General features: G+C 34.9%; 3 protein-coding genes across 3 annotated transcripts in view; all 3 read right to left on the reverse strand.

Annotated features, from left to right (window-relative positions):
• The window catches only part of LOC110380806 (dynactin subunit 1), a 40,453-nt gene extending 31,516 nt beyond the window's left edge, over positions 1 to 8,937 (reverse strand). Inside the window, exons 1-4 of the mRNA XM_064043026.1 lie at positions 8,746 to 8,937; positions 8,462 to 8,660; positions 7,324 to 7,460; positions 2,682 to 2,738 (exon numbers count right to left, since the gene is read on the reverse strand). Of these exons, the coding sequence (XP_063899096.1) occupies positions 2,682 to 2,738; positions 7,324 to 7,460; positions 8,462 to 8,638 (371 nt within the window). The 5' untranslated portion in view covers positions 8,639 to 8,660; positions 8,746 to 8,937. The remainder of the gene's footprint in view (positions 1 to 2,681; positions 2,739 to 7,323; positions 7,461 to 8,461; positions 8,661 to 8,745) is intronic.
• A 2,572-nt stretch (positions 8,938 to 11,509) lies between these two features.
• LOC110380812 (eukaryotic translation initiation factor eIF1) lies at positions 11,510 to 12,384 on the reverse strand. The gene has a single exon (XM_021340928.3). It carries the CDS (start codon positions 12,181 to 12,183, stop codon positions 11,851 to 11,853), a length of 333 nt encoding a protein of 110 aa, XP_021196603.1. The 5' UTR covers positions 12,184 to 12,384; the 3' UTR covers positions 11,510 to 11,850.
• An 80-nt stretch (positions 12,385 to 12,464) lies between these two features.
• Positions 12,465 to 13,198, reverse strand: LOC110380811 (protein D3). Its single transcript, XM_021340927.3, has one exon. It carries the CDS (start codon positions 13,174 to 13,176, stop codon positions 12,472 to 12,474), a length of 705 nt encoding a protein of 234 aa, XP_021196602.3. The 5' UTR covers positions 13,177 to 13,198; the 3' UTR covers positions 12,465 to 12,471.
• Positions 13,199 to 14,104: the final 906 nt, after the last annotated feature.

A 14,104-nucleotide genomic window follows, 5' to 3' on the forward strand; every position in this document is an offset into this window, starting at 1 on the left:
AAATGGCTGACAAACCCCCATACACTGCTTCTGACACTCGATGTATGAGAAAATGAGAAATGTCAGCCAAATTGTATGCAGCTTAACTTAAGCGAGACAGACCGACAAGCAGACAGTTTTATATTGATATATTGAACGTTTTGTAGGCTGTTTAACGATAAAACGAAATTGACGCCATGGCTACACATTTGCCTAGCCGATTGCAAACTATGTTGGGGTCGTCTTCCAGTCTAACTGGATGCAGCTGAGTACCAGTGTGCCACATGGAGCGACTGCATATCTATCCTCGTTAACCCAGTTACCCGGGCTGATACCCATCGGTTCTATGACTCTTTGATTTCTGACTACCCGTAACGATAGTTAATGACATCATAGTTTGGGATCTTGGGGTCAAAAATAAGGTGTGGAATCTTATGTATTAAGTATTGACGTTCAATAACGTTTTATCGATAAAACAAAGCCTTTTAATAATAAGAGACATCACCATCTACGTATACACCAGAACATAACATAAATAGCGAGACCGAATATTAGCTTGTACAAAATTGCACACATCGGTACAAGATTTGCGATTACGTCTCAAATCTTAATCAATTTTTTTATTAAGTTTATGATGATTATAAAAAATCAGGCAAAATACAAGAGCAGTAAGATTTTGATATATCCAAAATAGTTTCTAAAGTTACGATTTTACATACAGAGTACAATCTTATTAAAGTTCTAATCTAATAGTAAGCCTTAGGCAGAGGATTCTCGTCAAAACATAAATTAGAAAGAAGTTATCAGTATTTTGCCTATATATTTTATTTACCAGACACAATGTGTTCTTTTTTCTTCACAAGCTAATTAATCAGTCAATACACTGATATACAGAGTGTATAAACTTTGCAAACAGACGTTTAGTCACAAAACATAATAGACAATTACAAATAAAATAAACAAACATTTAAAAAATAACTTAAAATAATATTGTGCAGCATGAAACGAAGCTGTGAACTTAAAATTAAAAATACAATTTATGAAAATAATTTAATATACGTGATATTTTTTGTTGATACTAATACTTTCTTAGAATAAAATAAATAAACTGAATTATTAAATTAAAAAATAATAATAAGAAACCACCTGTATATTGTCCATATTAAAAATACAACAAAAAACACCATGTATAAACACTTAAATGAAACACAAACTCTACCTTAACATAATCATTCATTTTAAAGTATAAAATAATTTAAAATAATTTTGTTATATCATGCTGTTAATCATTAGTCAAATTAATTTTATTAAAACTTAAAAATAAAATCGTGCAACTTAAAATAAGAAGAAACTGTAGAATTTGTGTAAGAACTTTCAGAGACGGATACTTTTTGTAACTTAATATAATTAAACCAAATTATGCCTCTACTACTTTATCTATTTCACAGGGCAACAAAAATATTATTTTATTTTTTGCAAAAATTTATAATTCTTGTAGAATAACTACATGACATTATGATTCACCATAATTATGATCCTAAAGTAACATTGCCGTTTCATGGTAATTTTTGCTGAAAATTACTACAGAACGTTTTTATTTTAATACAAAAACTATCCGTCTTAAAAGGTCCTCATTAATTAAATGTTGATAACCACAGAAGCTTATAGGTGTAACTGGAACCAACCTGAAGTGAAATAAAAGATTTATTACTCACTATCAAGATATACTAACGATATACCTACAAATAAAAACAGTATGCTCTGTGGCCTGTCATGGGCCAGATCTTTTCTTTTTAACGACGTCAAAAATCATCAAATGACGCCTCCCGCTGTGGGTTAGCAGCGGTGAGGGAGTGTCAGACTCTTACTGACTAAACACCGTCGTGTTCCGTCGTAGGCCGCGTATGTACCACGGCCGCGGTAACTCGCGAGAACAATCCCGCAGCCCAGGCAGGTCATGGGCCAGATCTTGGTTCAGGAGTTTTAGTTCCAAGAGCTATATGTACATGTACTTTTCGTTATATGGTCATATGAACTCTAAGGTCTCATCGAAATTTAGCCTGACTGTAAAATACTTTAAGTAGGTCTCCAGTAACACATATTAGCTTAATGGCTAATCCCCGACAATTATCGACAATCACCATAGTTTTAGCAGTTAATAAAGAAAATTAGTAACATGTAGTTAACATATTGCTATTATTCGAAAGCCCTTTTCCTTTCTCACAACCCGAAGTTTTACAATCAATAGGATTGTTCTCAAAAATAGTTATGTATGGTGGTTTTTTAAGAAGGCTGTTTGTAGTATAAAAAAGGCATTAATATCCTTTAAAAAATCTATGCCTCGCTGAGAGCAAAATTCATACCTCGGCCAGAGCAAAAAAGGCACACACAAACAGCCCTCCCAATAATGGTCATCATTTATTTATTTGTTTTTCTATCGGTGAACAATGCCAGCAGAATTAACAGCGAAGGAATCGAATTTTTAACCAACTTAACAAAAAAGGAGGAGGCTCTCATATCATCCATTTTTTTCATATTTTTTTGTTAAATGGCACATTTGTGCTTCTTGCGAAGTGTGCGAGATTTCATACGATTTTATATAAATAATAATAAAATTCGATTCCTTCACCGCGATCGCAGTGGTTCACCATATTGAAAACAAAATAAATAAACACCTATTACTATGTTACATGTATCATTACCTCGACATGGACAGAGTGCCCGCTTTAGTCTGCGCGGGCGACGCCTTCCGACGCACCCTTTCAACCACCACATCGTTAGTTCTCACACTATTGTTAAACATTTGTGTAGGAAACCTTATGCCTTTTCAATTAATAAAAAAAACGTAATGTAGTTCCAGAATTTGTTTGTTTAATTTTGAACTTTATAATATTCAAAATAAAGTTGAAATTCGAATATAAAGGCATCACTTAAGCTCACAATTATCATGCCTCGAATAGAGAAAGTTCAAATAATAAGTAATGTCTCTTTGGTCAGTATAAAGGCATAACTTTTCCCACAAAACAGTAGAATTAAAACACACTAATTAAATAAAATTAATATTACATTCATAAGATAGGTAGTATTTTTACAAAGCAATATCAACAATGGATATACAAGTATTTCGAAAATCAATACAAGATATACAAATAATATATTTTGCCATTCATTTGATTAATATTAGAAATTAATTCAGTCTCATGCAACTATTTACGTCCCATAGAAAAGTTACTCGAGGCGAGGCATACATATAATTGTTTTATGCCTCGAAAGTTGTGATACAAAAAAGTTTTCAGAAGTTTCATGTAGTTTTTAGCAACATTTTGATCATATGTACTACAAAAAATTATAATATCTACAAAACCCAGTACTCAAACGCCACTTAATTTTAAGGACTGCTCAGACATCATTCTATATTTGCCACAGTCAAAAAGAAAATTTTAAGTAAGACTTAAAAGTTAAGTAACGTTTGAGTATTTTGGAGTAAAGAACTGAACACTGACAACATTTTTTTTACTACATTACATTTTTAATAAAATAAAGATATTTGGGTACGAATATAAGTGTTTATTTTAAGAATTCAGAATTTAGGCACAATTTGCTTAGTAAATAGATGGTTATTTAAATAATTACATATGCATGTATAAAAACGTAATGCAGTCTGTTCATGTTACTTTAGGGAGTATACAGAGTATGAGTAAAGATAGAAAAAATTCAAGCAGAAGCAAATAAGAGGACGAAGTGATCTTGCTACTACTATATACTTCCTGCGAAAAAAACTGTCATGGCCCCTATAATCCAGAGGGCAACGGGAAGAGCGGAAAATATGATGACTCAAACACAGATAGCGCTATACGGATACAATAATTTCCGTAGACGGGGAGTTAAATGGACACCATTCAGAATTAATTAAATACATAGTTTGAATCGTAACGTAATATCCCTTACATACAGCAAAAAAAAAAAGATGTTTCATTGATTTGCAAGCACCAACACTCTATTGATATGTATGCTCCAAAAGCTTATTAATTCTCCATCCTATTAACAGTCGGGTAAATATTTTTTTAAATAAGTTACCTAGTATGGAAGCACAGCATATTTGAGCAAGCAATAACAGAAATTTCAAAAACTCCCAAATTCTACGTGAAATTGAAGAGAAGTTTTATTTTTTCCAATTAACAAGGGTCATCTACATTTCCTAGCCAAGTGCAGAAAAGAGGAAAGTATAAATAATAAGGGTTTTTCAAGTAACATGAACTGCTAAGTCGGGGTATAGAAAAATGAAATAATTCAGTAAGTGAAGTCCAGTGGAATTGTGACAGAAACTCTTATTTATAGAAATTAACAGATTTATAGCGATTATACACCATTTTGGTTAGGTATTTTAAAAGTAAAGATGAAGAATCTTGAAGTGATTTTTTATATTGTATCCACACAGTCAGAGGCCGTCAAGGGATTTGAGAAAACTCTGACACTAGGGCTTGTTAGGTGATTAAACCTGCAGCTCACTCGATAAGAAGAAGAATTCATACACAATATTATTTCATTATTCTATAACGAAGTGCAAAAGCATCTATTAGGTGCTACAATGCTACGAGATGCTACATAACGCTACGGTGCTATTAAGTGCTACAACCACGGAGGAAGTAAAGATAGCGGAGATGCCATAAGAACGGCAGGGCAGGCGCTTTCTTGTAGGTCATGCAACGTACGGTTCCTTGTCAAATCAAAACCAATCTGTCAAAGATTGGTCTTGCGTGATTGGTGATTTTATTTTTTAAATACCCGCCCAGGTTCTATAGAAAGCGTGAAAAGGCGTAGCTAGTAACGATCCTCGTCTCCCAAACACCGTCATTATGTCGTGCTACTTTCTTTAGAGATTTTGCATTATGACATCTCCGCTAGTCATTTTGTTCTCCATGGTTACAACGCTACGAGGTGCTACATAACACTACGAAGTGCTACAACGCTACGAGGTGCTACATAACACTACGAAGTGCTACAACGCTACGAAGTGCTACAACACTACGAGGTGCTAAAACACTACACTACGAGGTGCTACGTCCATATACAGGGTGCTTGGGTTGTGCTAATTCTATACTCACGTTGTAGGCCTAGATCTCTGCGCCACTGTTATACTAGCGGGGAAAGAAACACACTATCAGTTAGGCACGCTTTCTTAGGACGTGTTCAGTGACTGTCCTTGTTTAAGGACGGCCGTGTCAAATGCTGTTCTTGATTAAGGACATATATGCTGTCCTCGAGTGAGGACAGGCTTTTTCAAACCAGATCCTTTTAGAAGAAAACTGCAGATATTACTTTTGTAGGGTGTTCAGTGTTTTTTTTTACAACTTAAATACAATTTTATTTTTAACATAATAAAGATGATATCGTCACATTTAAAAGGTGTATGTGCCATTTAGGAGTTTTTTAATGTAAATCTATTCTGAACACGCCCTGTACATTGTTATTTGTTTAGAGAACTGAAATAAATATGAATATAAGCTATACAACTTTTTAGCAAGACCATCTACAGTTTGTCTGAAAAAAATTGTCTGTCTGAAGTTAGCTTTCTGGCCGTACAATAAAGTTTTCAGGTCAGTTGTTAATTTACATTGCTCATAAAGTATAGTCTGCTAATTTCAAGTACTAGTGGAATACAGGATTTTAAGAGTAAATACATCAGATGAATTAATATTTATTTCTACAATAGAAGAACTACTTTACTTTTACTTTAGCCCAAAAAGAGGGAATCTAAAGGATACTAAAAAAGATATCAGTTCCCTAACGATGGAATAGCAATTTTGATGTGGAAATAATTAGTATTAACTTATTTAATTATCTAAATTAAAAAAATATTTGGTACTACAAGACTAAAAAACACTGGCTACAGATTTCTACCACAGGTAATTACTACTAAACCCCGTTTATTCCCAATTTATTTCATGCCCCTTAATTGTACCGTCACAATATAATTACAATAGTGCAAAAAAACCTTTACCAAAATTAAATCATTTTAATCTGGCAACATTGTGAAATACTCAAGCATATGTGTATCGTACCAAAAGGGTAGTTTGTTGTTTTTGTATACTAGCAACACTGGCTCTACTAGAAGAAAATACCTTGATTTTCCTGGCAACATTACAGCAAAACTCCTTATTTACTTGTTTTCTATAGCATTTTTCTACTATACATGTAAATAAGTACCCTTTCGTATGTTTTCGGGCGCCTTCCGGACTTGTCGGTGTTGCCGCAGTAGGACTTAGAAAATAATTGGTAGATTTTGTTTTTAAAAACAAAACTCTTTCATATAAATACTACTATGTTAATTTAAAAAATTTACAATCACAACATTGAAATACACAATTATTAATCTATTTTAAGTTAAATGTTGCTTTCTTTAAGTTTAGTAGTTTTTATCTAAATCTAATAGTCAATAACATGCTGAAACCCAGTTACTTCACACACCTTTACAATATAAATAGATTTAATATTATAAATTACTAAAAGACAATAGAAATAAGACAAAAACTTTTATCTCATGAAAGCGGGTAAGCCATGCTTGTGTGTAAGTGTATAAACAGCAGGTCAACCTATCTGAATCTTCCAATTCTTTCTTCTATGTTACTCTACATATAGTGGGCCGGATTTTAAGGAATGCCAATGAAGATGACAAATACAATGTGCATGTATATTTAGACATACAAGTATAGCTCACCCGCTTTCGTGAGACAAAACAACCCCTTTACAAAACATGTAGGCAGACCAATAACTTTACTCCCTTTTTATCTTATTTATGGACATATATAAATAGGTCTGTGTACAAATCTTGGATTAATTTAATCCCCTTGAATTTATGACAATTTACACAAATTCAGTAGAAACTTCTTATGGGTCAATATTGCATTTTACATTTTAACTATATGAAATTGTGAAGCTACTGTAGGTTCTTGAAGGCATTAATAAATAAACGAAATGATAATCATATTAACAGAATATTCTATGCTATCAAATTCAGATTTATCTATTGAATTTTTTCTTTACTACCTACCTACTAATTTGCCAGTGGTTAACGTTTCAGAATTACTTCACGCGCATTTTGGGCGATCCTAGCCTATTCCTCTTCACCAGAATTAGAATATCTGAGATTGATAGAATAAGATTAGCGCGTTCAAAGAAACAAACCCTTCTGCTTTACTTGAGATAAGTATAGATGGCCAATGAACAAACTAAGACCTAAGATATCTAAAACTTGGCAATATACTTTCAAAAACCTTCTTCAAAGCAAAATGTAAATGCAATATTGACCTTAACACATCCGCATACAGCACACAGTCAACATACCTGCTCAAACGTCTATTAGACGCAGCAGACTTCGGCTCCTCGGACGGAGTCGTCAGAGAAGTTTCCATCGGATTGTCTTCCGGGTCCAACAACTGTATTTGAGTTTGACGTACAAAGACACCGTAGTTCTCTTCACACTGAAAGGTTGAAACAAAAGAACAACTTACCGCTTTTGTTTTTTGCGAGAATTCATCTTTATATTAATTACAGTTCGTATATCTTTAATCAGTTCTTCAAAAACGTTAACACTTCCCGAGTTTCAAAATGGTTGTATACTGAATTTGCATGTGTGATAGTCACTTATAGATGATCACAGCATGCGTTATAAATGTAGATATTAGAAAAGTTTCTAAGGGATATAAGGAATATATGTTTTCACTAACAGTTAAGGTTTTGTACTGTAAAAAAAAGAAAAGATTGTATTGAACGCTATTTCATAAGTCCTTGGTGGAACGGAATTATGAAATCCTAGTTATTAGTGCAGTTCATTCAACTGTAGAAATACAAATAGGATGTAAATTTTAACTGTATTTGTTGAAGTTTTTCTAAACTCCAAATAGTTACTTTGTTATTGCAAATGTTGTGATATCATGCCAAAGCAAGGTATATTTAATTAATGTATGTATATTTCAATATGTATTGTTGGTCTAGTGGTTCCATCGCGCTATAAGAGTGCACTATAACATGTCCTGCGCAGCTGGCTGATCTCCTTAAATGAGAACATGCCATTATTTCAATATGCTGGAAAATCCCCTTGAAGCAGGTAAGTGGCACTACTGTAGATATTGTCTGTTAGGCAGTAGAGAGTAGTTTTGATGGTGATTACAAGCTGTTGTCCCTCATCAGCGACTAATAATCTTATTACTAATTGACAGGTTATAGTACCGGGTTTGAATACAGTAAAATTAATATTCCTGATTATTTTGTTATTCTATTATCATCAAGGAAATCAATTAGGATGGTACAATAATGTAGCTGACCTAACAGCATTATAGATGGTTCATACCAACTATTAAGCTCAATAAAAACCGCACAATACAGAATTTACTCTCACTAATATGCAAATTGTGTTTGAACTCTGACATAAGGTCAATTTTTCTCAAAATCATTAGATAAACAGCACGTAGTAGAGCCTTACCGTAAAATAAGCGTGTCCACGAACAGTACCATTGTTTTTTCCCTTCGGCTCATCAAGAATAACGCCAATCCATTTCCCAGTTGCAAAGGTAGGGTAGCCGACATACGCAACAGAGCCTTTTACGTCTTTCCCGACCACCATCACGCGCTGGCCCAGCGTCAACATCTTATCCGACATATTAGCTTCTTATTACCATACACTGAAATTCAAATTATATTGAAACTACTTCGAAAACACAGCTTTTTGATAGTGTATTGAGCAAACTTATAAGTTTCAGTCACCACCTTATTTGAATAAAGAACTGTAGTTGTCAATTGATGAACTGTTTTATAATTTACAGCATATTTCCAATGAATGTTTGTTGTTATATTTGCTTTGATTTTATTAGAAATCAACCCAAATTAAATACTGCAGATACAATGCAGAATTTCCAAAATTTGTGTTGTCAAAACGTCAGTTTGACAGATCAAATTGGAGAGGATTGCTCATCGCCGTTTCGTTTCTGCTATGCTTATTTTTTTAAGATAAATAACTAAACGTAAGAGAAGTAGAAAAATATCATTTCCGAAAGGTGGCCTTGTAAAGTAAAAAGAAAGCTCCTTCAACATTATTATAAATCATATTTTAACAACCCAAATTCTGCATTCTTTAAGGTTCTATCAAGTACAAACTTACGCAGCTTTATCATACTTACCTTCATCGTCGTCAGCATCGAGGGCATCATATCGTAGTACGTTATAATCGCTGATCTACTTCACAATATTCATTGAGTGCTATAAATTATGCATATAGGTACTTATATATTTATTTCTGTTTATCTTCATAAAGATTAAAGATATAGGTACTATTCGGCGAGTATCCCCACGTTATTACACAGTGCCTTACAAAGTACTTAATATCGAACGCGTTGTAACATAGCGTGTGGTATAGCTTACACTACAACACGTGGTGTTTTTCTAACTAGGTAGTCTCAAGTAGCCTAGATTTGGACAATAGTTCTCTCTTATAATGGCTACACGTACAACATAAGCGTGTGCACAAATATAGAAAAACTTATCCGATTTTAAATTAGTCAGGAACGAGATAGCATAGTTTTTATTGAAGTAAGCAATTCTCTCATATTTTAGTCTGCCAAATCATAGCTATACTTGTTTACCTACACTTTAAAAACGAATCGATGATCACGTCTGCTAAAAAACTCAATTATTATTCAGTATTTTTTCTCCAACGCGGCAACAAACATCGCTGTTGCTAGCTAAGCAAAAAATCTACCTATTCGACAGTTTAGAGCCAGGGCGAATTGCATCAGTCACTGAATATTCGGATGATTCATGTATTTACTGCTGTTGTCTGTACCTTTATTGTATAGTTTGCACATTTCAGATTTATTATGACGCAATCAGGTACTAGAATGTTTCCTCTGGAATAAACAAGTATTTAGCTGTTTACCGTGATTTTAACTCCATCTTTAATACCTATTTATTCAAATAGTAGGTACCTAGGTATATTATATAGGTACTTTTGTTTGAACGAGCTTATCTCATGAGTAACTAGACAGATTTGAAAAGTCATTTCAGTGTTAATAGCCCACTTAACTAGGAAAGCTATAGGAGAGGCGAAACCAATAGCGGAAGTTAGTGTTAAAATAAAGTTAGCTATAATTGGGACCTTTTTATGTTCGTAACTAATTTCCTTTTTTTATTTTTATTTACTTTACCGACTTTCTATGTCCAGACAAGTATCTTTATGTTTGTCAACTAGGATGCTTTCCACAACTGCGGAACACTTAACTTCTTGAATGGGCCCTTTTATCTAATTAGGAAGCCTGGAACGTGTCTGATAATGTGACGAGGCGAAGTTATAACCATCTTGACAGACTTCTGCTGCATTTTCCATCTTCAGCAATCCATGGCTTGGAGACTGACGACCGGCTGTTAGTTTACTATGTTAAGTACTCGATTAGATACAAACCTCGGCTGATAACAATAGTAGTTACTAACTGACTTATAAAATAATGAAAAGATGATATTTTATGTAATAGCAGATACCTATTGATAAATAACGGACCAATTAACTGTGTCCGTTTAATCCTACGTTAAAGTTAGCTGTTAACATCAATTCCTTGTTTGTTATCTCTAAGCAGTCAAAATACATCTTTGTGTACACGTCTGCCGACCTTTGTAACCTTGTCAGCTTATTTATTTAGTTTTTAACATTTTATTACAGGTTTTAAGTTGCTATATACGAGACAGCAACCGAAAACTCCGTCAGCAGCAAATTCCACTGATTTAAACATAGGTGTTAATCATTTATTCATATCAATCTCTAATTTTCACATTTAGTGCCCACTCGAGCCGGTGACCTCAACGGTAACAGCCTAGCTAAAACGGGGACGTGACTCACTACACATTTTTTCCTGTATCTATAAAATAGCTTTTATTACCTCGCAATAAGAGCTACAATGTCAACGAATCGTGTTAATAAAACTCAATTCCTTCCTTGTTTGTCACGGACGATATTCTCGACAAAGTTATCGATGGAACGCGGGTTTTGAATACATTGATGCGCCACCGATATGTGTGCTTGTCAACTGTCTAGCAAAGCGGGAAATGTAAATGAAAGATATTATTTAGCTCACGGCAGATACCGTGCGTCATTTTCGCTGTAATAATTTATAATTGCATTATTCACCCATATAGATAAATATCTTAACGGAATCATTAGCTTGAGTCTTTGTCACAAACAATTGATGATAAATAAGGAGTTGTGACGATATAACTGGCTTTAGTTTAGGAATGTTGTTCAGAGATTCAAAGGCTAAAATACGAGTCTAAATTGAGGTGAATGATAGCAATGGAATGTATATAGCGATGTTTCACTGGCGCAGGTATTTGCGAATTTCGCACACAACCGGCAGGCAACAGCATGACGAATCCGACGAAAAGGCGGCACGGCATAGCACCTCTCGCCTGCTTACTTTCACTTACTGTACACACAGCAGTCCCGTTAGGTTACCTGTGCCACCACGACACAATAAAAAAACACCACTAGTATAAAAACATGTGTAATCGTTTTATTATTAATTGAATCATTACAGCAATTTAAAAATACAATGTCGTAAAAAACAAAAAGCGATTATTACTATTTCGTTCAGTTTAATTGCAACTAAGGACGTGAGACGGCGTCGATAATATATATAATATTAAACTTTTTACATGGGAGTCGCAAGGCACAGGGTGCGGATGGCCACTGCGGCCGTGTAATCTCTTCTCTGTAAACGTCTGTGCTTTCTAAATACATATTCGATAGGGTTTTACAATAACGCGCACGCTCTCATAATATAAGAAGACTATGAACGGTGAACATGTTACGTGTGTACGAGCGCGGGCTCAGAAGCCGTGCACCTTGAGCTGCTCGGGCTTGACGAGGCCCGACTTAGTCAGCCACTGGCAAATGTTCTCGCGCTGGTCGCCCTGAAGCTGCAGCACCTCGCCGTACTCCGGGTGCTCCACGACGGTTCCGTTGCACGCGAACTCCTTCTTGCATGCCCGCACTATCTTCTTCAGGTCATATTCCGACGACAGGCCCTGCACCGTTGTCAGCGTCTTACGCCCGTTCCGCTGCTGGATTCGGACGTGGACTAGACCATCTTGAACGTCGTCTTCCGAGCTTTTGATAGCATCGGCGAATGGGTCGAATGTGTTCAGATTCTGGATGGACATACGATTGAACGTCGGGGCTCTTTGTTCCACGAAACACTGCGATACTACGCACGTACACGAACTAACTGTCACTGATAACGCGCGGTGATGTGTGCTCGCAGAGCTACGACCAATTTACGCAAACTCCAAAATGTAATGGCGGACACGACCGAAAAATGGAAATGTCACGCGGAGGCGGAAATTATCGATCACTACCATAGACAAACTAACGGATGTTCACACGTAAAGCGCTATATACACGTTTTATTTTATCACTTTGTGGTTTTTATGAATTTTATGAGGATTCAATTACCCCTTTAATTTTGCGTATAATTTTGGCACATAGTCGTCATATTTGGCAACATAGAAGTTTCCAGCAACCGGGGTTCCAAGTTTGAATTGCTGGGCGAATTTTGCAATAGAAAACTTTCCTCTTTTGTCACCAGAGTTATTCGGCAGCTTAATAACTTTTGAAAAATCACATTTTTCTGGCTGTTTATAAACTAAAAATACATAGCGATGTAATCCTGTTCCTTTTGGGGGGCCTGAACCAATGTAGTCAGATAATATTTCACCTTTGCCAACATTTGTGCCAAGAATATTGCCAACGAGCCAGTGATGCCATTCACGGAACTTGGGATGTTCACGGCTGGGGGCATCGGGGTCCACCATAGCCAGAGTATAATATTCTTGTTCCTTAGCGGCCCATGTTACTGTAGGCTGATCTTTCACTTGGGTGGGAGTGAGTTCTTTGGCTGTCTCCACAGTCGAACCGCTGGGGTACTTAACAGTCAAAACATCTGGAGGTGGAATGCTTATCACGTCAGGGACGACACAGTGCTCTTTAAAAAGAGATTGAATTTCAGTCATCGCTTGGCCTTTCGCTCCGTTCAAATCGAATAAAATAGTCACTACTAACGTAAGAATGAATAATACACGGAGATTGCTATCTTGCAAACGTGCCCTATTAACTGCGATATGCGTCCGAAGTTCGAAAGATTTTCTACTGATCATATTAACAACTTTGACAAAACTAGTTGCTTAGTTACCGATATCTCTGAAAAACTTGAATACTGATAGCGAACTCCTTGCTCAAAATAACTAGAGTAAAAATTGTTGAAAAATAATTTAGTTTAAGATTTTTATAAATACGCTATATTATTAGGTAAAAGTAAAGAAATAAAACCCTTTTACATGCATTATTTATTTTTTTCATTAGTATGTTTACAGAGAATACCTTGTGTACACATGGCTTTATTTATAAGTTTAGTACAGTTGTCTATGTTACAACCGGAACACAGATAAAAAATCATGCACAAGTGGTGTTCGGATACCATAGATATAATATTACTAAACAAGATTGCGCACGCTCAAAATATATATTTACGAAAATAACTCTATTCTAACGCAATAAGGTACTAAATTGGTTGCATAATACACAGAGGCAAATCCGAGCCGAGAGGGATAGTTCGAACGGAGGCTGTTTGTCTCTTTCTAACACCTTGCCAGCATAAAAAAATGTTGTGATCAAAAGTTTTGTCTTCCCAAAAAACAATTGAATCACTTATATTTTTATCTTATTTTAACAATTGTAAGTCAACAAATTAATAACAATCGCATTAATTTATTCGTATTTATTATTAAAACATAAACAACATAAATTTTTATTTTGCTTTTTTTTATTTTCTAGCGGTAACCCTGAACATTCTTGGCGCGTAATCAGCATTTAAAATTTTGTTTATATTTTTTTGTATTAAATCAATTTAAACTATTAAAATGGTGAAAAAGTGTTGCGTTTCTACTTGCAAAAGTGAATCCTATGGTGGTTGCAATATATCGTTCCACAGGTTAGCTAATAATAACATTTTCGTAAACCAAACAACTAGGGTGCCCATGAATTCTTGTAACGAGTCAAAATATGGGTGATGGATTTTAAAACTGT

Source organism: Helicoverpa armigera, chromosome 30 (assembly GCF_030705265.1).
Source record: "Helicoverpa armigera isolate CAAS_96S chromosome 30, ASM3070526v1, whole genome shotgun sequence".
Lineage (NCBI taxonomy): Eukaryota > Metazoa > Arthropoda > Insecta > Lepidoptera > Noctuidae > Helicoverpa > Helicoverpa armigera.